The 25,029-nt window shown below is 40.8% G+C and overlaps 1 protein-coding gene across 1 annotated transcript in view; it reads left to right on the plus strand.

Annotated features, from left to right (window-relative positions):
- The window catches only part of ZNF536 (zinc finger protein 536), a 635,757-nt gene that overhangs the window by 336,384 nt on the left and 274,344 nt on the right, over positions 1-25,029 (plus strand). Inside the window, exon 4 of the mRNA XM_030204402.1 lies at positions 20,282-21,886. Coding sequence (XP_030060262.1) covers positions 20,282-21,886 — 1,605 coding nt within the window. The remainder of the gene's footprint in view (positions 1-20,281; positions 21,887-25,029) is intronic.

Raw genomic sequence — 25,029 nt, forward strand, 5'->3', positions numbered from 1 at the left:
GAAACAAGATGGGCGGCCATCTTTCATTTCGATAATACGGTCGGGGACGCCCAAATCTCAGCATTTAGGTCGACCTTAGAGATAGTTGACCTAAATGTTGAGATGGTCGACCAAAGACGGCTTCATACACGCAGACAAGCTGCTTATATAATAGCCGTCTACAACCTTTAAAAAATGCAAGTCCAGGTGAAAACGTCCAAGTGCTTGTCAGAGACATCTTTTTTTTGAGTATGGGTGAAGGACGTCCAGGTGTTAGGCGCCTTTGCTATGCTGCCGTCCCTGTTGAGGATGTCCAAAATGTGGATGTTTCAGTGAGAAGGATGTCCATGCCTTTGCTGTGCTTCTGACATCCCTTTATTTATTTATTTATTTGGATTTTGGATCATGAGTAGCAGCAGTGGGATTTAAACTGGCCATCTCTGGAGTGCAAGACCAGTGCTCTAACCACTAGGCCACTCCTCCACCCCACTTCCTTGAATTTTGGCCATCCCTGGGGGGGTGGGCAGTTCAGGACGTGCAAAATGTTTGAAAGAAGGATGTCCACGCCTTCACTATGCCTCCGCTGACACACACACACACACACACACACACACACACACACATCTCCCCCCTCCCCCCCAGGGACCTGCATACTGCTGCGATGGATCTGAGTATGATATTTGAGGCTGGCAAAAAAAGTTTTTAAAGTTGTTTGTTTCAGGGTGGGAGGGGGTTAGTCACTACTGGAGGAGTCAGGGGAGGTCTTCTCTGATTCCCTCCGGTGGTCATCTGGTCAGTTCGGGCACCTTTTTGAGGCATGGTCGTAAGAAAAAATGGACCAAGTAAAGTCGGCCAAGTGCTCGTCAGGGACGCCCTTCTTTTTCCATTATCGCTCGAGGATGCCCATCTGTTAGGCACGCCCCAGTCCCGCCTTTGCTATGCTTCCGACACGCCCCCGGGAACTTTGGTCATCCCCGCGACGGGAAGCAGTTGGGGATGCCCAAAATCAGCTTTCGATTATGCCAATTTAGGCGACCCTGGGAGAAGGATGCTCATCTTCCGATTTGTGTCGAAAGATGGGTGCCCTTCTCTTTCGAAAATAAATCTGTTAGTCATCATACTTATGTATCACTATTAAACAACATTTTAATGGCCTGCGGTAGTGTAGATGAGTGTTTTGGGCGCGCGCAGAATCATTTTTCAGCGTACTTGTAAAAATGGCTTTTAATTTTTGCTGAAAATGGACATGCGGCAAAATGAAAATAGCCACGTGTCCATTTTGGGTCTGAGGCCTTACCACCAGCCATTGACCTAGTGGTAAATTCTCACACGGTAACTGAGCGGTAATGACCTACATGTGCCAAATGCCACTTGGCACATGTCCGATATGCGCAACAGAAAGTAAAAATTATTTTTTGAATGCACGTATCGTACACGAACCGAAAATGAAATTACCGCAAGAGACACACAGTAGCCATGTGGTAACTCCATTTTGGTGCGTGTTGGGCGCGCGTAGACACTTATGCGGCTTAGTTAAAGGGCCCCAGAGTAATCAGAGTGACCTGGGGAGAGCATTCCAGAGAGATGGGCAATGCAAAATATGGCACTATCTTTGGTATGAGGGTATGTGTGCAAATGTGAGACCTGCTCATGCATGCCTCTTTGCACTTACATGTGTAACAGTCTTATGCGTAAGTGCTAGTATTGTATAATTTTAGCATGCAAAGGGCACTTACATTCAGGTTACAAAATGAGGGGAAGGTGTGCAGCAGCTTGCAGGCACTGGGTTGTATTTTATTCCTGACGTAGCTGCTGTTGCAGGGCAAATGCTGTTCTATAGGACAGCAGCACAACAACTCTGGGATGAAGAGAGATGTTGAGAGAGGGGAGCGTCTGTTCAGGGCTGATTGAGGGGACCCTTCCTGCACCGTTGATACCTTCCAATTACTTCTTCGGTTCTTAGGGGGAGGAGAAAATATCTCGAATTGTGATTACATCTACAGGGGACCTCTCATTGCCTATGGGTGCTCTCATTTTAAATCTGGCCGTGGGCAAAATGTTTGTTTATTAAATATTTGATAAATGGCCAATTATGAAAACAGGTTTAGCAGTTTACAATAAAAAGTTGCTGTATTACGGGTTTCTTTCTCAAAATGGGTACTGGCTGTGATGAGTAGGCTCAAAGAGTGCTGACAAAATTATGGGTGTACTTACTATATGAACATTAAAGATGCCATAAGCTTATTTATTTTAATTTTATACATACCACCTACGAGCCTGGAAGCTATCCAAATGGTATACATTCAGGTACAGAAGTATTTTTCTTCTGTCTCTGGAGGGCTCACAATCTGAGTTTGTAGCTGAGGCAACAGATGGTTAAGGGGGTCTTTTACTATACCTCAGTAACGTTTTTTAGCTCATGGTAGAAATCAGCTGGTGGTAAACACCGAGATGCCCATAGGAATATATTGGGTGTCTTGGCATTTACCGCGAGCTAAAAAACGCTACTGAGGTATATTGTATTGTGTACTATACCGTATGTGTAGCCAGTGTACAAGTAGCCAATGTAATTGTTTCAACACAGGCAAAACATATACAAATCTTGCAACGTGACGGACCGTATGCGCAGCAGTGTTTTGAATGACTTATAAGGCCTGAATTCTAGACTGAAGCAAACCCAGATAGAGGGGCCCTTTTACTAAGCCGTGTAAGCATTTACATGCGCCCAACACATACCAAAATGGAGTTACCGCCCAGCTACCGCATGGCTCGTGCAGTAATTTCATTTTTGACGCGTGACCGAAAGATAATTTTTATTTTCGGACGCATGTATTGGACGCACACAGGTAATTACCGTCCCGTTATCACATGAGTCTTTACCGCTAGCTGAATGGCTGGTGGTAAGGTCGCATGTCCATTTTCAGCAAAAATTTTAAAAAGGCCTTTTTTACAGGCGCACTGAAAAATGGATCAGCAAGCGCCCAAAACCCAGGCCTATACTACCGCAAGCCATTTTTCAGCTCACCTTAGTAAAAGGACCCCAAAGAGCATTACAGTAATCTAATCTCATCAAAACCAAATACTGACCCACTATCTGAAAATCGTACAGTTTTAACATCACTTTCAATCATGTAATTAATCGCAAATAATAAAATTACACATGAACTACTTTACCAACTTGGACTTTATTTCTACCACTATTATAGCACTTCCATTGCCTCTGAGCTACAGATCTGTAGGATTTCTGTGACCTGGGCTTTATATATGCTGCAACTCATTTGGAAAAGGAATGTAAATGCAATAGTTTGACTCTTTTCTCAATGACAGGGCCCCAGGGAGTTGATCATAAATCTACCTGTAATATCCTACCACAAGTGAAATGTCTGAAATTGCACACACTATACTGGTACGTTGACACTATGGCTTTACAGAATACTGAAAGGCCTCCTTGGTCCTGCAGTCAATAATATTAATGCCCCCCCCCCCCTTGATACATTCCAATACATTAGCTGCAATGCAACCTTTTCTGTGCATTGTGCTGATGTAGTTAATGCATTTTCTATTCTAACTGCTACATCTTTATTCTATTCTATACATCCTTATTTTATCTCTGATTGTCTGATCTTTATATTTATTCCTCACTGCCAGACACGTGACTTTACCCTTGTCTATCACAAAGTGCATGCCATTCATTTATTACCTTTCTTAATCTGTATAGATCCTTTTGTTATTTCATATCCTTCTTCCTTGTTTGTACTACGTCTGTTCAACCGTAATCAGGAAACTGGGCTACCAGATTGCGTTTGAATTTCTCCGGGTTATAAATGAATGCTTAATATTGCATCTCAGTTTTCGCTGCTGTCCACACAACTGGTATACTCAATGAGTTATATGTATGGCTTGATTTATTAAGGGTTTATCCCATTCTGTGTCTCTGTGAGAAACCTTTCACGGATTAAGCCCATTGTCTCTGCTTTCCCTCTCCAGTCTAAATTTAATCTATCTCATTGACTTATCTCAGTGCTGTATTCTTGTTTGGTTCTATAATTGTCTAACAGCTGTTACGCTGGATACTTTAAAAAAATGGTTAAAGTACTATAGCAAAATCCAAATTGTCACTATAGAGTTGTTTTATGAAATCTAATTATTGTGTTATAAGTCATGCTTTAACTTCCACACACCTGCACGTTGTAGCTTAATAGAGGAAATATAAAAGTGCTTGAAGCAAGGTCCTTGTCTTTTCCTGTGGCACTACCGGTGCTTGGATATAAGTAGAGGCAGTCTTCTGAAGATGCAGAACATCAATACAGCAATCTTAAACCTTATTTACCGCACAACTGACAACCATTGCAGAGCCTCCACGTGAAGAGTAATATGTATGTAACCCTGGGCCCGCTCAGTTAGTATAGGATGCCGGCTAAGCTCTTCAGTCATTTGGATCGGGGCATACAAAAAAATAAAGTCTCTCTGTGAGTGTATTTCAGCAAACACACTGAGCAGCCTATAAAACACAGATTTTGCCTCAGCACAAATGTGACTGCATAAAGTAAGCTAGAATCTGATATTATTCCCAGATTCCTACTTTCTGCATAATAGGTGATAGGGGAGCTTGTAATCCACAAAAAGGGACTAACATCATTCAACCAATCAAAATAGTTCAGATTTTTACAATTATAAGAACAAGCATATTCTGAAGAGATGAAAGTAGAACCACAAAGGGGAAGGGGGATTCATTTATATTTATTACAGTAGGGATGGGGATTTATTTCAAATTACTACCGTTTGCTGATAAGAGTGCACACTATATGGGAAAGGGGATTCAGTAAATGGCACCCAAAGTTTTAATCCTCTCTCTATCACAGACATAATAGTTGATGGAATTACATATAAACAAGAACCGTAACTTAAAATTCTTGATAATTTCCTCACTTTTCAATCTCAGGCACAGGTAGTCACAATGAAACTGTTTGGGATATTAAGAAAGCTCAGGCGTGTTAGAACTTGTTTGGATTTTGAATCATTTAGACTTGATTTTAAAACTATGATATTATCCCATCTCGATTCTTACAACATCATTTGTGTGGGATGCAAAGAATTTGTTCAGAAAAAAATTGCAAACATTACAAAATATAGCAGTTCACTTAATATTTAGGGTTCCCACATTCAAAAACGTCTACCATTTTGAAACTGTGTTCCTCGATGTTACTTAGTCTTCATGGCCGAGTACGTAGCTATGGGATAGATTCTATATATGGCGCCTGAAAATTCCATGTGGAAAAAAACTATGCCTAGGCATATTCTCTAAAGTATGCCTACATTTTATATAATAGGCTTAAATTTCTGCCCATTATATAGAATTACACCAAGCGCCTCTTCGTGCAACTAAATTTATGCCACGTTTTACTTGGTGCAAATCCTGATGCCTAAATTTAGGCATAGAGCAGGCGTATATAACAATGTGCATAGATTTTAGAAATGCCCAAACCCCACCCTTGGCATGTCCCCTTTTCAACCACGCGACTCCGAATTTATACGTACCACATTGCAGAATATGCTTAGCGAGTTCTGTACGTAAATCTTAATGCCAGTTAGTTCTGATAATTGATTGTGCTGATTAGTTAACCAATTGAGATGTGTGCATTGTTACAGAGTATGGTTCGATTTCCACATGGAAATTAAGGCATGATATATATACAGTGGTGGAAATAAGTATTTGATCCCTTGCTGATTTTGTAAGTTTGCCCACTGACAAAGACATGAGCAGCCCATAATTGAAGGGTAGGTTATTGGTAACAGTGAGAGATAGCACATCACAAATTAAATCCGGAAAATCACATTGTGGAAAGTATATGAATTTATTTGCATTCTGCAGAGGGAAATAAGTATTTGATCCCCCACCAACCAGTAAGAGATCTGGCCCCTACAGACCAGGTAGATGCTCCAAATCAACTCGTTACCTGCATGACAGACAGCTGTCGGCAATGGTCACCTGTATGAAAGACACCTGTCCACAGACTCAGTGAATCAGTCAGACTCTAACCTCTACAAAATGGCCAAGAGCAAGGAGCTGTCTAAGGATGTCAGGGACAAGATCATACACCTGCACAAGGCTGGAATGGGCTACAAAACCATCAGTAAGACGCTGGGCGAGAAGGAGACAACTGTTGGTGCCATAGTAAGAAAATGGAAGAAGTACAAAATGACTGTCAATCGACAAAGATCTGGGGCTCCACTCAAAATCTCACCTCGTGGGGTATCCTTGATCATGAGGAAGGTTAGAAATCAGCCTACAACTACAAGGGGGGAACTTGTCAATGATCTCAAGGCAGCTGGGACCACTGTCACCACGAAAACCATTGGTAACACATTACGACATAACGGATTGCAATCCTGCAGTGCCCGCAAGGTCCCCCTGCTCCGGAAGGCACATGTGACGGCCCGTCTGAAGTTTGCCAGTGAACACCTGGATGATGCCGAGAGTGATTGGGAGAAGGTGCTGTGGTCAGATGAGACAAAAATTGAGCTCTTTGGCATGAACTCAACTCGCCGTGTTTGGAGGAAGAGAAATGCTGTCTATGACCCAAAGAACACCGTCCCCACTGTCAAGCATGGAGGTGGAAATGTTATGTTTTGGGGGTGTTTCTCTGCTAAGGGCACAGGACTACTTCACAGCATCAATGGGAGAATGGATGGGGCCATGTACCGTACAATTCTGAGTGACAACCTCCTTCCCTCCGCCAGGGCCTTAAAAATGGGTCGTGGCTGGGTCTTCCAGCACGACAATGACCCAAAACATACAGCCAAGGCAACAAAGGAGTGGCTCAGGAAGAAGCACATTAGGGTCATGGAGTGGCCTAGCCAGTCACCAGACCTTAATCCCATTGAAAACTTATGGAGGGAGCTGAAGCTGCGAGTTGCCAAGCGACAGCCCAGAACTCTTAATGATTTAGAGATGATCTGCAAAGAGGAGTGGACCAAAATTCCTCCTGACATGTGTGCAAACCTCATCATCAACTACAGAAGACGTCTGACCGCTGTGCTTGCCAACAAGGGTTTTGCCACCAAGTATTAGGTCTTGTTTGCCAGAGGGATTAAATACTTATTTCCCTCTGCAGAATGCAAATAAATTCATATACTTTCCACAATGTGATTTTCCGGATTTAATTTGTGATGTGCTATCTCTCACTGTTACCAATAACCTACCCTTCAATTATGGGCTGCTCATGTCTTTGTCAGTGGGCAAACTTACAAAATCAGCAAGGGATCAAATACTTATTTCCACCACTGTAAGTACATAAGTACATAAGTAATGCCATACTGGGAAAAGACCAAGGGTCCATCGAGCCCAGCATCCTGTCCACGACAGCGGCCAATCCAGGCCAAGGGCACCTGGCAAGCTTCCCAAACGTACAAACATTCTATACATGTTATTCCTGGATTTTTGGAGTTTTCCAAGTCCATTTAGTAGTGGTTTATGGACTTGTCCTTTAGGAAACCGTCCAACCCCTTTTTAAACTCTGCTAAGCTAACTGCCTTCACCACTTTCTCCGGCAACGAATTCCAGAGTTTAATTACACGTTGGGTGAAGAAAAATTTTCTCTGATTTGTTTTAAATTTACTACACTGTAGTTTCATCGCATGCCCCCTAGTCCTAGTATTTTTGGAAAGCGTGAACAGACGCTTCACATCCACCTGTTCCACTCCACTCATTATTTTATATACCTCTATCATGTCTCCCCTCAGCCGTCTCTTCTCCAAGCTGTATAGCCCTAGCCTCCTTAGTCTTTCTTCATAGGGAAGTCGTCCCATCCCCGCTATCATTTTAGTCGCCCTTCGCTGCACCTTTTCCAATTCTACTATATCTTTCTTGAGATGCGGCGACCAGAATTGAACACAATACTCAAGGTGCGGTCGCACCATGGAGCGATACAACGGCATTATAACATCCTCACACCTGTTTTCCATACCTTTCCTGATAATACCCAACATTCTATTCGCTTTCTTAGCCGCAGCAGCACACTGAGCAGAAGGTTTCAGTGTGTTATCGACGACGACACCCAGATCCCTTTCTTGGTCCGTAACTCCTAACGTGGAACCTTGCATGACGTAGCTATAATTCGGGTTCTTTTTTCCCACATGCATCACCTTGCACTTGCTCACATTAAACATCATCTGCCATTTAGCCGCCCAGTCTCCCAGTCTCGTAAGGTCCTCTTGTAATTTTTCACAATCCTGTCGCGATTTAACGACTTTGAATAACTTTGTGTCATCAGCAAATTTAATTACCTCGCTAGTTACTCCCATCTCTAAATCATTTATAAATATATTAAAAAGCAGCGGTCCTAGCACGGACCCCTGAGGAACCCCACTAACTACCCTTCTCCATTGTGAATACTGCCCATTTAACCCCACTCTCTGTTTCCTATCCTTCAACCAGTTTTTAATCCACAATAGGACATTTCCTCCTATCCCATGACCCTCCAATTTCCTCTGTAGCCTTTCATGAGGTACCTTGTCAAACGCCTTTTGAAAATCCAGATACACAATATCAACCGACTCCCCTTTGTCCACATGTTTGTTCACTCCTTCAAAGAATTGAAGTAAATTGGTCAGGCAAGATTTCCCCACACAAAAGCCATGCTGACTTGGTCTCAGTAATCCATGTCCTCGGATGTGCTCTGTAATTTTGTTTTTGATAATAGCCTCTACCATTTTCCCCGGCACCGACGTCAGACTCACTGGTCTATAATTTCCCGGATCTCCCCTGGAACCTTTTTTAAAAATGGGCGTTACATTGGCCACCCTCCAATCTTCCGGTACCACTAGCAGTAGCTCCGCAAGCTCGTTTTTCAGTTCTATCAGTACTCTAGGATGAATACCATCCGGTCCAGGAGATTTGCTACTCTTCAGTTTGCCGAACTGCCCCATTACGTCCTCCAGGTTTACCGTGAAGTCAGTAAGTTTCTCCGACTCGTCCGCTTGAAATACCATTTCCGACACCGGTATCCCACCCAAATCTTCCTCGGTGAAGACCGAAGCAAAGAATTCATTCAGTCTCTCCGCTACGTCTTTGTCTTCCTTGATCGCCCCTTTTACCCCTCGGTCATCCAGCGGCCCAACCGATTCTTTTGCCGGCTTCCTGCTTTTAATATACCGAAAAAAATTTTTTACTATGTTTTTTTGCCTCTAATGCTATCTTTTTTTCATACTCCCTCTTGGCCTTCTTAATCTGCGCCTTGCATTTGCTTTGACACTCCTTATGCTGTTTCTTGTTATTTTCAGATGGTTCCTTCTTCCATTTTCTGAAGGCGTTTCTTTTAGCCCTAATAGCTTCCTTCACCTCACTTTTCAACCAGGCCGGGTGTCTTTTGGAGTTCCGTCTTTCTTTTCTAATTCGCGGAATATGAACAACCATGCAGAAATATTGATACTCTGTCAAGATCTTATTTAGTTTTCCACTATCCTAATCCTAGAAAGATAGGGGCCGATATTCAGACCGCAGGAGTTAGGTAGCCTGGCTAACTCCCGCAGTCAGTGCTAAATCCAAATATTCAATACCAGGTCATTTCTGGTGATTGGCATTGAATGTCCAATTTAGTTTTGGCTGGTTTATAAATAACCCACTAAGTTGGTATTCATACTTAGTCGGTTATGTTCAAACTACCCTAAGATATCCCATGTATTCATGCAGCCAAATATAGCTACTAAAGTGGGGCTTAAAATCGGTGGATAGCCGATTATATCGCCCAATATAACCAGCTATCTGCTAGCCAATAACTGGCGATATTCAGCGGGAGAAAGCTGGCTATCCCTCGCTGAATATCGCCGGATAGCCAGTTATGAGGCATTTAACTGGCCAGGTCCCGATCCTAACCAGCTAAATGCTTTTGAATATCAGAGGGATATTGTATAAAATTAATTTAGTATTTTTGATTCTCCCATCAGTCTTTGAGATGGTAGAATTCTTTACCAATGTTTTTGAGACAAACAACAATTTATAAATTATTTAGAAAGTTATTAAAAACTTTCTTATTTCAAACATTTGCCAGGAACTGATGAATTGAACATATCTGGTGATATATTGTGATCATCTTGAGAATGCTTAGTTTTTCTTTTCTTGGCCGCTCTGAACTCATGAGGCTTATGCAGGATATAAGTGTCTCATGTAATGTAATGTAAAAGGCGCCAGGATGATGGCTGCTAAACACAAATTCTATAAAGGCAGTTCTGTATGGAACTGTTGCATATATGTTTGTATGTCAAGTGGTGCTTAGACGGCAACTTTGACTGTATCAAGTAAGGCCAGTGCTGGGCTGGCTTGTATGGTCTGAGTCCCATGTATAGCAATCTGGTTTAGGATGGGCTGGAGAGATCTTCAACAGAAACTCCAGTAATCTGGAATGTGAGTGCAGTGCTGGGCAGACTTTTACAGTCTGTGTCCTGCAAATGAGAAGATTGATTCGTATAGGCTGGAGTAGACTTTGACGGCAACTCCAGTAGCTGGAACGTAAGAACAGAGCTGGGCGGACTTCTATGGTCTATTTCCCAGAAACAACAAAGAAAGACCATGATCAAGTATATAGTTTCGCGTTCACTGTTGATTTAATCTTGAATTGAAAATGAATGTGACTGTTGAGCAGACTGGGTGGACCATTCAGGTCTTTATCTGCAGTCACTTTCTATGTTACAGAATACTAGCTTAAGTCATTTTTGTGCCTAACTAGACACGAGCATTTATGCCTGCCAAAGGCTGGTGGAAATGCTCACACCTAACTATTGTCAGTTAGGTATGGAAATGGAAGTATTCTATAACTTTGTGCCTAAATCCTGGGAATGTCCATGACCCACCCATGCCTCCCTTTAGAGTTGCTCATGAAATGAATTAGGTGTGCAGGTTATAAAATAGGGGTGCAACCAGTAATTATGCCAATTAGTGCTTGTTAAGGCCAAATACTAATAGTTATTGCCAATTAAGCCAATCAATTTCTGCATGTAAATGACCCTATTGTATAACTGTGCCCCCAATTGTGCACCTACCTTTGGACACCATTTGGAGAATGTGGGGTTATGTGCACATACTGCATGTTTTTCTTAAAAGATTTGCACTATATGAACGTAGTTCACACTCTGTACTCAGAGGATATGCATGTGTAATGGTTCATATTAAAAATCTGAGAAGTAGGGAAGGGATGTTAGGTAAGCAATCCAAACAGGGCTCCAAAGGTTAATGAAGAAAGAAGTGTTTATTGTCACAAAAAGGTTCAGTGGACTCTGCCAGAAAAGGTGGCAATAAACATTTCTTTTTGTGGCAATAAACATTTCTTTCTTCATTAACCTCTGGAGTCCTGTTTGCATTGGATACCTAACGTCCCTTTCCTACTTCTTGGATTAGTATTGTTTCATAGGGAACTCTTCTTTGATTCGTCAGGTGCATGATGGTTCACACATGTGTGCTGGTTTGTGCATGCATGTCTTCTTAGGAAAGAGTGCATACTCCCCTGGATTATATGTATCACACCCAAATTTCCATGCCCAACTTTGTGTGCACATCGGAGATGCAGGTGCAAATACATTGACTAATGTTAATTGGCAGGCTTAAAAATTTGTATGTGCATTTTGTTGTATGCTATTCTATAAAGCAGGGTGCCTATCTTCAGTCGAATGTATCTGAAAAGGGGGCATGGCCTGGGGAATCTTGGGGCATTTCAAAAAGTTGTGTGTTTAATTTACAGAATTTCCCCGAAGTACTCCTAAGTTGGGTGCTGGCATTTATAGCTGCTTTAGCAGGCATAATTATGGCTCCCAGAAGTTAGGCACCAGATCCATGCTGAACATTACATAAGTATTGCCATACTGGGACAGACCGAAGGTCCATCAAGCACAACAAAAAATGTGAATGCTGACATCAAGATCAACAATGAAGAAATTGAAGTTGTCAAAGATTTCATCTTTCTTGGCTCCAAAATTAATCATGATGGTGAGTGCACCCCTGAGATCAAGAGATGGGTGACACTTAGAAAAAGTGTGATGGTCAGCATGAACAACATCTGGAACAGCAAGGATGTCAGCCTCGCAACCAAATGTAAATTGGTCAGTGCAATCATCTTCCCAATAGCAGCATATAGTGGTGACTCTTAGATGCTGAGAAAGGCAGACAGGCAATAAAATGATGCATTTGAATTATGGCGCTGCATATGACTGTTATGTATCCCATGGCCAGCCAAAATAACAAACCAAGCAGGTCTGCAATGTATCAAACCAAAAATATTGCAGGAGTCTAAGGTAGCAAAACAAAAGCTCTCCCATTTTGGTCACCATGCAAAGCAAGTCCCTTAAAATAGATATCATGCTTGGAATGATTAGTGGCAAAAGAAAAAGAGACCACCCAAGAATTAGCTGGTTAGATACTATCAAGGAAGATACTGGATGAACATAGCAGAACTGAAAGAAGCTGTGAGAGATCGGAAGGCATGGTGAACACTGATCCATAGAGTGACCAAGTTACGTACTCGACTGATCAGATAAGGAAGGAAGGAAGGACTTTCTCTGATCCTAATGGGCTCACAATCTAAGTTTTGTACCTGACATGGTCAGGTTTTGGTAAAAACCTGCATCAGAATTTAAAACTGAAAAACACATACATTGAAATTAAGACTTGTATACATACATAGAACCAAATATACTATATTTTTGTAGTATTCCTTTCTATATAATTTACATTTTGATTATATATATATATATATATATATATATATATATATATATATATATATATATATATATATATATATATATATATATATAAGGAATACTACAAAAATTCATATAATGTTCTCATAAATAAAAAAGTGCCATATATCAATAAATTATGCTGCAAATAAGCACCTTTTTTCCCACTCAGTCTAGGTGACCAGCTGTAAAATTATCCTCCATGAGCAAGAATTGATAAATGGCATCCAAATTTAGGCACCAGAAAGATCCATGCTAAACTTGTATTCTATAAAGGGCCTCTGCGCCAAGCACCCTTAATAGAATAGCATGTGGTTTATGCTTGCTGAAGCCTGGTGTAAATCCTGGTATGCAAACTGGGCACACAACCCAGGAATTCTATAGCCTTGCGCCTACATTTTTGGAATGCCCCTGACCTACTACTACTACTACTACTACTTATCATTTCTAAAGCGCTACTAGATGTACGCAGCGCTGTACACTTGAACATGAAGAGACGGTCCCTGCTCGACAGAGCTTACAATCTAATTAGGACAGACAAACAGGACAAACAAGAGAAAATAGAATGAGTTCTCTCCGCCCATTCCCTTTCCATGACCACACCCCCTTTTGGGTCGCACTGTGGGTTCAGCATTATAGAATAGCACATAGGCAGATGCGTTCATATTTCCAAATTAGTGTCAAATGATGTCAATAATTTTTAACGGCTTTTTAAAAAAAATTCTCTATTAGCGAACAGCACATCGTACATCTCAACAAAAAATTCAAGTTTACAAACAATATTCAGCTTTATCCATCAAATTGCAAAATAAACAGAATCATGAAAAGTATAAAAGTATGGAAAAAAGTAATCTGACATTTGGAGTCACTCAGAAGTCTGTGATAGAGCTCTTGGATAATTCTTCTTCTGAGACCTTCTCTACTAGCTTTCAAAGCCCAACAGGTGGCTAAATTGGACAAGAATGGGGAGGAATGATATTCTCTGCCCGAAGTATACCATGCTAATTTATAGTGCTTGGCAGGCATTTGCATAAGAAGTTTCACCAGTAAAGTGAAAGGGGAAAAAGTAGTTTTTCCTCGCCGTAGAGCAAGACAGTAATATTGAAATTGGAGGTACTGTAAGAAAAATTCCACTTTTGTTTGACCTGTTCAAACGTTGGATATCCACAGTCTTCCCTTCCACTGCTGCCTGACTGAGCCCATGCCTGGACTGCTGTTTTGCCCTGGCCCACTGGAAGGTCAGGATCATCTATACATTCTAAGAATGGAGGTGGGCAAACAACTCCACTAAGCCTAGTTCTCCACCACTGCCAAGCCATTTTAAGAGGATGAAGCATCTTAGAATTCTACTGTATTGTCTTGAAAACCAAGTGTGGTTTGCAGCTGTAGCCCAGATGTATGCCAGAGCATATTTGTAAATCCTAATGTGGATTTCATAAAAGCACAGTAGATGCCTTTCAACCATTTAATGTATGTGAGGATTGTTATAAGAGATATAAAGTGAATAGAACCTCACTTCCTTCTATTTTTTGGTAGTAGATTTCATTACCCCATCTGAGTAAAGACGCTTTATTATACAAACATAAGTTGGATAGTTTCACTCCCCCCATCTGCTTTTCTCAGACTAGTTTGTTATAACCTATACAAACCTGCCTGAATTCCCATATGAAGGAACTTACAATCCCCCGGTACATGAATTAATCTCTGTTTGTGATCATTAGGGGCAGGAGACAAAAGGAACAGGGGTGTAGGGCCATCGACCAGAGGGAAATAACTGGATCAAGGACTAACAAGATTGGTCTAATTTGAGGGATGGGGTGAAGGAAAGACTTGAAAGAACAGCCATGTTTTTTTATTATGGTCTTCTTCAAACTAGAGGGCTAAATCTTGAGATCATCTGGAAATATATGTTATAAAAGTGGAACCAGATATGTAAACGATGTAGATGTATGCAAGAAAAACAAACAAAGCAAAACAAAACTACAATGAGATGTTCTCATGGAACATGGAAAGCAATGTTGGATAATCAGGAAGGGGAAAATTTTCATGGTCATATTTACAGACTGTCAAAAGCACTATAGCTGCTGCAATTTGAATACGTTGAAGCTTTTTTTTTTAATGAGCAACACAAACTATTGTACAAAAATTGCAGTGGTTGAATCAATTTAGGATTAGAATATGAATTTGGAACCGGAGATTATTTTTTTTCTCTTAGCAGATGTCTGAGAGGCGAAGGGCAAAAAACAATGATTTCACTAGAGCTGATGAGATTCGAGGGCTGATGTTAAACATTAGAGCTGGCAGATATACCAAAATAGTCACCCAATCTTTGACAGAAATACAGGTCAAGAATGGAGGGAAAACTTTCTTCCTTGAAAAACAGTTGCTTCAGATCTTGATGATTTAATCTTAGCTTGAGTTAATGAATCTCTTAGGCCACAGCATCCAAGCAGGAATATAAAGAACCCAGATTTGTGGTATCAGAATCTACACTAGCCAGTAACTGGATATCATCAGCATAGAAAAAGCTACTTATGTCAAAACTATTCTCTGTGCCACTCTGTTCCATTATTAGTGCCATAGGGCACTACTGCTGATGCTTGCCTGTAAGTTTCTTAAAACTTAAGTGGAAAACTCCAGTATTAGAATCAAAACTATGAAGATTTCCTTCCACCATTGGCTGTAATGGAAACACAGTAAAAAAAATGTTAAAATAAATAACATTAAACTAAATAATGTAGAGGTCCTTTTAGTAAGCTGTGGTAGAAGGTGGCTTTAGTGTGCCCTTATCTGAGTCTTTCTCGCGGACTAAGGCCATTTTACTGCAGCAGGAAAATAGCTGATTTTCAGTTTTTTTTTATTATTATTGTTTTTGGGGTTTTTTTCAGTTAATAGCTATGTGCTAATTTTGTCATTAGCATGCAGACATTAACAAAGATTAGTGCATGAGCACTTAACCAACATCTAGTATGTAAGCGGTAAGGGTTCATGTGCTAATTCTGCACTAAGCAGTTAGGTGTGGTAACGTAGCTGTGCTTACTGAACAGCACAGAAATACTCATTCTCTGCTGCCTCCCAATATACATTGAGCAGAAGTCCCCTGCCAGTGTTTTCAATCACTAGGGGCAGGCAGTTTCCCTGCAGAGCTTACCTGTCCCTCACTATTGAAAATGTGATAGTGAAACAGCACCACCTACTGGCAGGGCTGTAGGTGGAGGACTTCTGCTCAGCTTAGAGGGAACAGGGCCAACATGTCCCCTCTGCAGAGAAAATTAAAAAAAGAAATAAAAAAATGTAGTTCATGGTTTACAGGTTCAGATATCAAATTTACCACAGGACGCCACATCCTGCAGTAAGCATGCACTAGCGCTTACTGCAGTTTAGTAAAGGAATCCCTGGCAAGTAAAACAAATGGATTGACAGAAAAGTGCAAGTCAAGAGTATGGGAAACAAGATGGATGTACAATTTTAACAGAGTTTCTATGTTTATGAAGGTTGCTTGGATTTCTCTTGTTGCTTTTCTTGATTGCAACTGAATTTGATGTTTGCTCATGCACAAGGAGATCCTTCAAATCTCTCCATCTGAAGGTTCCGCCCAGCAAAAAATGGATGAGTTTGCTCATGTAAAAATGTCAGTCAACATAGCATTCTCTTGAGCTACAAAAGTAGAGGAACCCAAACGGGAGGGGGAACTGCTGAAGTTTCCTCATCAGCCACCACTGGACCCAGAATTCTGAGTGTATCCACCCTCAGTTTTGAGGAGAGGATGTGGGGTGTGCTGCTATTATAATTGGGACTACTTTCCTCTTTGAAACTTATGCAGAGGAGCAAGTCTTGCTACTGCATTTTTAAACATTCCAACTTCTATGATCCCTGACGCAGGCGCTGTGCGCCGAAACACGGCCCGTGTCGGGTCAATTTTGGAAGATTGTTTGATTAGAGACTTTGTCCTGATTTTGAAGGCTCTTAGTTCTTTCTTTTCGATATTTGGAGTTCTATCCTTTAGCCGCTTCCCACCCCCCTCAGCATTTACTTTTTCAAACTGTGTGCATATATTTTTGATGCTTGAGGTATGGGGAGTAGAGACTCTTGGATGAGGAACAGTTTAAACTTGTGATTTTTGGTAGAGGTAAGGCTCTAGATAGGGCAATTATATGGTGTCCTTTTTAGACAGAAGTTATGTGTGTGTGTGTGGGGGGGGGGGGTGTTGTTTGAATAGGGAGTGTGTTTAGCCAGGATGATTGAGGGTTCTGTAAGGAGGAGGTCCTTCCAGGATGAGGTTTTGCAATTCAGTCAATATGGAAGACCAGACCTTGCTGAGAGGTGATATTAGAATCAGAGTATTGAACTATTTTTGGTTCCTGAACAAATTGCTCCATAAAGCAGTCCTTGATTTCATCAAGCAATTTTACATCCCTAGTGTGCCCTGATGTTACATTTACCCAGTCAATATCAGAGTAATTGAAATCACCCATTATTATTGGGTTTGATAGCCTCCCTAATTTCTGATAACATTTCTATATCTGTACATTCATCCTGGCCAGATGTACGGTAGTACACTCCTATCACTATCCTTTTTCCCCTTACACGTGGAATTTCTATCCATAGGGATTCCAAGATGTGTTTTGTGCCCTGCAGAAGTTTTAGTCTATTTGATTCTAGGCCCTCCTTAATATATAATACTACCCCTCCACCAATTCGATCTACCCTATCTCTGCAATATAATTTGTACCCTGGTATGATAGTGTCCCATTGTTTATTCTCCTTCCACCAGGTCTCTGTGACTCATTGTATCTATCTTTTCATTTAGCGCAATATATTCTAACTCTCCCATTTTATTTCTTAGGCTTCTATAACAATGCATGTAAATTCTTGGAATGCCCCCCACCCCCAGAACACCTCCAGTTATGCCCACTTGAATTTTTGTACTATAGAATTTCTGCTCTCATCATTACAGAATACAATGTGTGCATAATTCCCAATTAATGCCAATTAACACCAATTGGTTAGTCAATTATTGGTGCCAATTTGCAGATTAATCAATTAATTTGCACATGCAAATTGGCAATGCATGCTGATTTGCATGCTCAGATTTAGCTGCCATATATGGAATCCTAGGGATAGAGGGACATTTTTGAAAGAACGTCCAATTGAGACTTGGGACATCTCGCTTATAGGGTCCTGTTTACTAAGTTGCTCTATAGGTGCGCTATCATTTTTAGCACATGCTAATGCTAGAGACATACATCGGAATATATAGGTGTCTCTAGCATTAGCGCATGCTAAATATACTAGTGCACCTTAGTGAACAGGGCCCATAATGTCCAAAAAAAAACCCATCCATCTCTCAGCCATTTTTTAACAGGAAAAACATCACGGATTTCCTGTTTGAAAATATATGAGAACATTCAAAAATGAACAGCCATTTTCCAAATTATGAATGCCAAAAAAAGCAGGGATAAGGATATCTGTCTGGCAGCATTTGTACAAAAATGTCCGCACCAGTATCCCTGCAGAACAGAGGGGCAGCCTAATAGTCAGTGCAAGCATCCAGGTTCATATTCCACTGCAAAGCTTGGGTCCTTTTACTGAGCCACGGTAAAAAGTGGCCTGAAGTATTGTGGGCACTTGTTTTTGGACCACCAGGGATTGCTTTCTTGGGGGGGGGGGGGGGTGTTGAGAGTCCACTGGACCACCAAGTATTTGTTCCTTGTGGTGTGGGGGTCAGGTGCAGGGACCAGGGGCATAGCCAGACAACAGATTTTGGGTGGGCCTAGGCAAGAAGTGGGTGGGCACCAACTGTTCTCCCTACCACCACCACCAAAAAAATATTTAAGCTGGCAGGAAAACGCTTCTTTCCACCTTGGTAGTCTGCAGAAGGCATGCGCTGAAAACTGAGCATGCGCAGGTTCCGGTATTGTTGAGAGTAGCATTTTTGTTACCATTAGGCAGAAGTCTTCAGCTGGCGGAGCTTTGGATCCCCACCAGCTAACACTAAACATGTGCTACTGTTGGGTGGGCCTGAGCCCTAAGTGGGTGGGCCCTAGCACACCCAGGCCCACCTGTGGCTATGCCACTGGCAGAGAGGCTGGTTGGGTCCAGTTGGCTCTGCATCAGAGTTCTCAAATGCATTTGACAGCTCAGAGTCACAAATAGCGACCGATGAACAAAGTAGGATCCGTATAGCTCATTTCCATGCGAACCCCTTTGTGCATTGGTCGCTATTTGTGACTTGCTAATTTTACTGAGGCAGGCATATTTTACAGCCACCTTTGTGCATCGGGCCCTGAGAGATTAAGAAGGGGTCATGCCTTAATCCCCTCAGTGGTCAGCTGCTTGATCAGGCACATTTTTATATACCCTGGATGTGATTGAAACAGGTCTAACTTAGGACACCCTTCTTTTTTGACTTGGACATTTCCTTCCTGTTCGATTATTGCAGTTTTAATGTCCTAAATTTGGGCTCTCCATAGTCCTGCCCAAAACATACCCACAACATGCCCCTTTACAATTTGGATGAACTGCAGTGCTGGATGTCCAAATTCTGCCTAAAGTTCAAAAATCATGACTTGGACATTTTTGGCAAATGGACTTTTGTTTGAACATTTTAAGACATCTATCTGCTTTGAAAATGAGCACCATAGTTAAGTGGTTTATTAAGGATTGCTTTTCTACTACATATAACAATCTTAAGTCTATTGGATACTCCTTATCTTAGCCAAATCACAAATTTTATAGCTGCAAAGCCAGAAATATCATAAATACAAATTTAAATCACTGTCAGTGTTAGCAGATAATGTGTGGTATAAAATATCAACAAAATATATTTTCTTTCCTTTTTATTGCTTGGTTACTTTTGAAATGTATTAGCTACCCTTAAACTATGTGTTTTTACATGCTGCAGTTGTAACATAATGGCATTAATATTTTAGAGAACCTGTATTTATAGATCTTTATTTAGAAACAATGCAGTGGGCCTGCAGATCTCTGAATCCTTCTGGAATGGTGCCCTCCAAATAATGATAAATTACTTGTGCAGTATGCCATTTGCTAATTATATCCATGATTTACTGCAGAGCAAGACTTAAATCATTCATTTCAGTCTTGCGTAACAGTGCCATAAAATTTTTAGGTATAAAAATGGTTTCCATGTGTATAATTTAAACAAATTTTTGAGCTGTTGTATATACAAAATATTGCAGCCATCCATTTGTTTCATAAGCCTGTCTTTTTTTTTTTTTTTGAATTTGTACATTTAATGATTGCTGTGACTGAAATTGTTATGCTTCATTTTCATAATCATAGCTTTTAAATCTAGAGCAGTTTTCACATGTTAGATAAAGAGAAAGATAGCTCATTGTATTTAGGTATCATGCCAATCTTGAATATCAAAAAGAGAGGAGTATTAAAACTTTGGTCTATGAATTGTTCTCCTTTTAAAGAAATAACTATGCTAAATAGCAATTAAAGTTTGAGATGCATTGTTTTATAAGGCAAATGTTGATGCTTCTTAAAATGCAGTTTTACCTAATTACGATAAATATTAATAGTTTTTTCTTGTATAAATTTGCAGGTGAAAAACCATACAAATGCCCTCATTGTGATTATGCTGGCACTCAATCTGCATCACTAAAATACCACTTAGAACGTCACCATAGGGAACGACAGAATGGATCTGGATCTCTTTGTGGTCAGCCCCAAAACCAAGAACACAAAGATGAAACATCAAACAAAGGGTCTCCTTTTATTAGACCTGACATTTTGAGAGGCACCTTCAAAAGCTTACCTGGTCTTGATTTCAGAAGTGGTATGATCTCACAACAGTGGACATCTTCGGTGCTTTCTTCCAGCGATCGTCAAGAGCAAGCCACAAGTTTGGTTTCAGATGTGTCTTCCGAGAATCTAAAGACTTCAGAGGCATCCTCCAAAGGAATGAATGCCTCTGATTTTGGGCGTGCCTATCAGAGTATGACTGGAAATGGTGTGAACTTTCAGGGGTCTTTGCAGGCTTTTATGGACAGCTTTGTCCTCAGTTCTTTGAAGAAAGAAAAGGAAATGAAGGGAAAAGCCCTGTCTGACACTCTTTCCACTAAAGTTCTTGGAGCAGATAACAGTGAAGAAAAAATGGTGAGTAAGTCCTCACAAAGGAAAACTGAGAAATCTCAGTATGAACCTCTTGATTTATCTGTGAGGCCAGATGCCACATCTCTTCCAGGTTCATCTGTGACAGTCCGAGATAATATTGCCTGGCATGGCTGCTTGTTTTGTTCTTTTACAACATCCTCAATGGAGTTAATGGCACTTCATCTCCAAGCAAATCACCTGGCCAAAGCTAAGCGTAAAGATAACGCTTTGGGAACAACAGGAAATGGTAAAGATCAATCAAGGGAAGCATCAATTTCTACAAATAAAGTCAATATTCCCTCCTTTTCAGTACAATCTAATAAAGAAACAATAGTTTCAAAATTGATCAATCAACTGGATTCGACTTCTGAGAAAATGCCTCAGGGACACAATAATGAACACTTGGGAGAACAAAAGAATGTCATTTGGTCTAGTCAAATGGATCCTACATTTAGTAATTTTACTACAGACTTCTATAAGCAATTTGGTGCATATCCCAATATAATTGGCAGTGGAACACAAAATGCTTGTGCTAGCAATGAACTTGAATTAAAATCACATCATGAGGATATCACAGATATTCTGCCTTGTGACTCTGTAAATACGAATGCTACTGATGAACTTTCTGATGATAGCTCATCTGAAGATATGGAGACCTGTCATGAAGACCATGACGATGATGATGATGATGATGATGAGGAAATAGAAACAGACTCACATACTACAGACCAACACTTGCCTGGTTCCAAAGTTGAAAGTGGTGATGACACCGACAATAGTCAAAATATGGTGGCCTCAAAATCAATGCAAGGACTTGTATCGACATTGCCTCAAAATTTAGAGAAGCAGTGGCAGAGGCAGAATTTTCCTTCATCCCTTGAAACTTCACAAGGCAAAATGAAAACCGAACACGTTCCTGATCCACAGGTCTTAGAGAAGCAGGTGAATATGCTTTCGGTCCTAAGAGCGTACAGCTCTGATGGTTTACCAGCTTTCAATGGACTTGCAAGTAGCACAGGAAGCAGCGGGTGTGCCAAGAGATCAGACTTGTGTGGTGAGTTCTAAATTTCAGATTCTATACAATCCTCGATCTCAGCTCTCGTCCCCTAACTACAATACATAAATAAATAAAACCAGAAAAAAATATATCTTGCTAGTAGGGTGTTTTTACTAATGTATTCAAATTTAACAAAGGGGGGTCATTTACAAAAGTGCACCGCATGTGCAATTTAAAGAGATTTTATTCCAAAGATTAAATGATGTGATGTACTGAAAAACTTAAAGAACATCCACTGTAGTTGATTTATTTGGATTGTAAATAACAAAAAAAAAAAGCTCAAATAAATTTAAAATGGTAACTTGCAAATCTTTCAGTATTTTCAACACACAATTCAGCTAAAGATTGAAGGAAAATGGATACTTTTTCCAAGTTAACTTAGGTCTCACAGACTTTCTTTAATGTTTGTTGAACATAATTAAAATCTGTTGTATAATTTAAAAAATAAAAATGCAAATGCAGAATGGATGGAGCACTCCTTTACTTAGCTGGGTACTTAGTTTTCATTTTTATTTTTAATTTGAACCATTGGTATAAAATGGATTATGTACTATATTTAGGGTCCCTGATATTAGGCTTTAACTGATACGTAATAATAATAATAATAATAATAATACATGATCGTATAGATATTTATTGGATAATCACAGGAAACGCTACCCTCTCACCCTATCCACTGGATTATTTTGTGTCCTATACTCTGCTTTTGTGACTTCCTGCATTGATGAATCTTAAGTGACACAAATTTATATATTTGATTCCGCTGAAAAGCTACTCAGCACTAGTATTTGTGGTGTGAAACCACTGAGAAACAGCAATTTTCCCCCTAAAGGAAAAGCCGTTTAGGGGCCCTTTTACTAAACCATGTTAAATGGTCATGGATTGGATATATCACCTTTCTGTTGTGCAACCCAAAACGGTTTACATATAAGCAGGTATTTTCTCTGTTTCTAGTGGGCTCACAATCTAACTTTTGTACCTGAGGCAATGGAGTGTTAAGTGACTTGCACAGGGTCACAAGGTGCTGTAGTGGGAATTGAACCCAGTTCCCCAGGATCACGGCACACTGCATTAATCATTAGGCTATTCCTCCCATGGCCAAATCCCCTTTGAATATGTGCTTTACCACATGGTAACTGTTAGCACACAACCACATGAAGGGGCTTTGGGTTATTTCTGCAGTTTGCACATGGTAAATTGCATGTTAATTGTATTTTGTGAGGGGGCATGTCATGGGCAGAGAATGGGCATAGAATGTGTTTTGTGGTTAGTATGCTGCAATGATTGTGTGCTAGTCAACTAGTGAGCGGTTAACAGAGGACAAATTACTACCTCCTAAGCAGGAGACACTAAGTGCTAATGCCCCCAATGTTTGCCAGATGTATTTGTAGATACCGCATGGTAAAGTCCTGCCTCAAGTCCCAATAACTGCAAAGTTTACTGCACTTTAGTTAAAGGGCCCCTTAATTAGCTGGAAAGTACCCACCCAAAATTAGAAGTCCTACTTTTATTTATATAACTGTCCTACTGGAATAATTTAGGTTGTGTGTCTTCATATCACTTTTAAAAAACCTTATTACAACCCAGGTTATAAAATTAAGCCTTCTGATATTCAGCTGGTGGTGGTCAGCATTATATTAAACGCTGATCATTGTCAGCTAAATTATCCCCTGCTATTCAGTGCCAGGACATGGCCAGGCATTGTCATTGAATATCGGAGGATAATTTGGGGTGTTCAAATTATGAGTTATGCGGCCCCATCTGAATATGGGGCAGGACCAGATAAATTTGCTTTTAAATTAAAAAAAGCCCCCGAACACCCGCCCACCCCTCAATAGTGACCCTCTTTCCTTCCCCCTACCCCAGCTCGCGGCATGAACCATCTCCCAGAGGACCCCCCTCAGCCATCCAGAAGGCCCTCCCTCCAGGCCTATCTGTAGCCCTGGTGGTCCGTAGTGGTTGTTAGGGGCAGGAGCGCAGGTCCCTTGCTCCTGTCACTTGCAGTCACTGATAGAAATGGCTGTCACGATCTCTCATGGCAGCTCACTGTACTACATAGTACTGCGGTACTACAAAGTACTGCAAGCTTCCGTGAGAGGTCACGGCAGCCATTTTCATTCAGCGGCTGCAAGTGGCAGGAGCAAGGTGCCTGCGATCCTGCCCCCAACGACCACCATGGACCACCAGGGCTATAGGTAGGCCGTCATCTGGGGTGGGCAGGGGGCCCTCTGGGGGGGTCATCTGCGGGATAGGGGGAGGGGTACGGAAAGAGGCTCATTGTCAGGGGCGGGAGGGGGCTCGAGGGCTTTTTTATTTAAAAAAAAAGTTATGTGGCCCCGGACCGATATTCAGTGCCGGGACCCACATGGCTATGCTGGTCAAAGTTAGAACAGCTTTTGAGCTGTCCTAAATTTGGCCACTTAGTTATATGGCTCCTGGCACTGAATATTACTGGTACCCACATAACTCTGGCAGTAGTCAGAGGCAATATTCAGCAGTACTGCCTGCTTTAGTGCCACTGAATATCGGGGGGTATGCAGCGACAAGCGATTTAAATGGGCAGGAGCCTCTTCTACCCACTTAAATCTCTTGGCCCCACGCTTTTATTTTGCAGTACACGTATCTTTTAGAAATAAAATTAAAAATTAAAGTCCCTTCACAGATAGAGTTCAAGGGAATCTAGATATAGGATTGTACTCTAAGAAATTTTTCCACTTTATTATTGTGCTAGCCAGTACCGCTTGCCGGAACATAAACCCTCAAATATCAAAGAGCTAATTAGTCATTAACAGCTTCCTTCCACCCCTTTATGATACAGATAGTGCTGGGATGATAAATCCTGTTCTTAAAGTAAATTAATACCTACTGAGGAAGAAGTTTTATATTTGCCAGCAGCTGCTAGAAAATGTTTAACTTCCTTTGAAAATTGAGCCCCAAAGAAACAGTGTCAAGATAGAATGTTTCTCATAATTTCATTCCTCCTTCTAATCTAATCTAATTTAATCTAGGTATTTATAATCTGTCAAACCCATGTTTAGGTCCAAGGTGGTTTATGTAACAAATAAAAATCCTTGGGAATTCATAATTCAAACAGAAAAAATTATTAGACAATTCTTTGATGTCTTAGTATTAAAACCTAC

This window comes from Microcaecilia unicolor, chromosome 5 (genome assembly GCF_901765095.1).
Source record: "Microcaecilia unicolor chromosome 5, aMicUni1.1, whole genome shotgun sequence".
Lineage (NCBI taxonomy): Eukaryota > Metazoa > Chordata > Amphibia > Gymnophiona > Siphonopidae > Microcaecilia > Microcaecilia unicolor.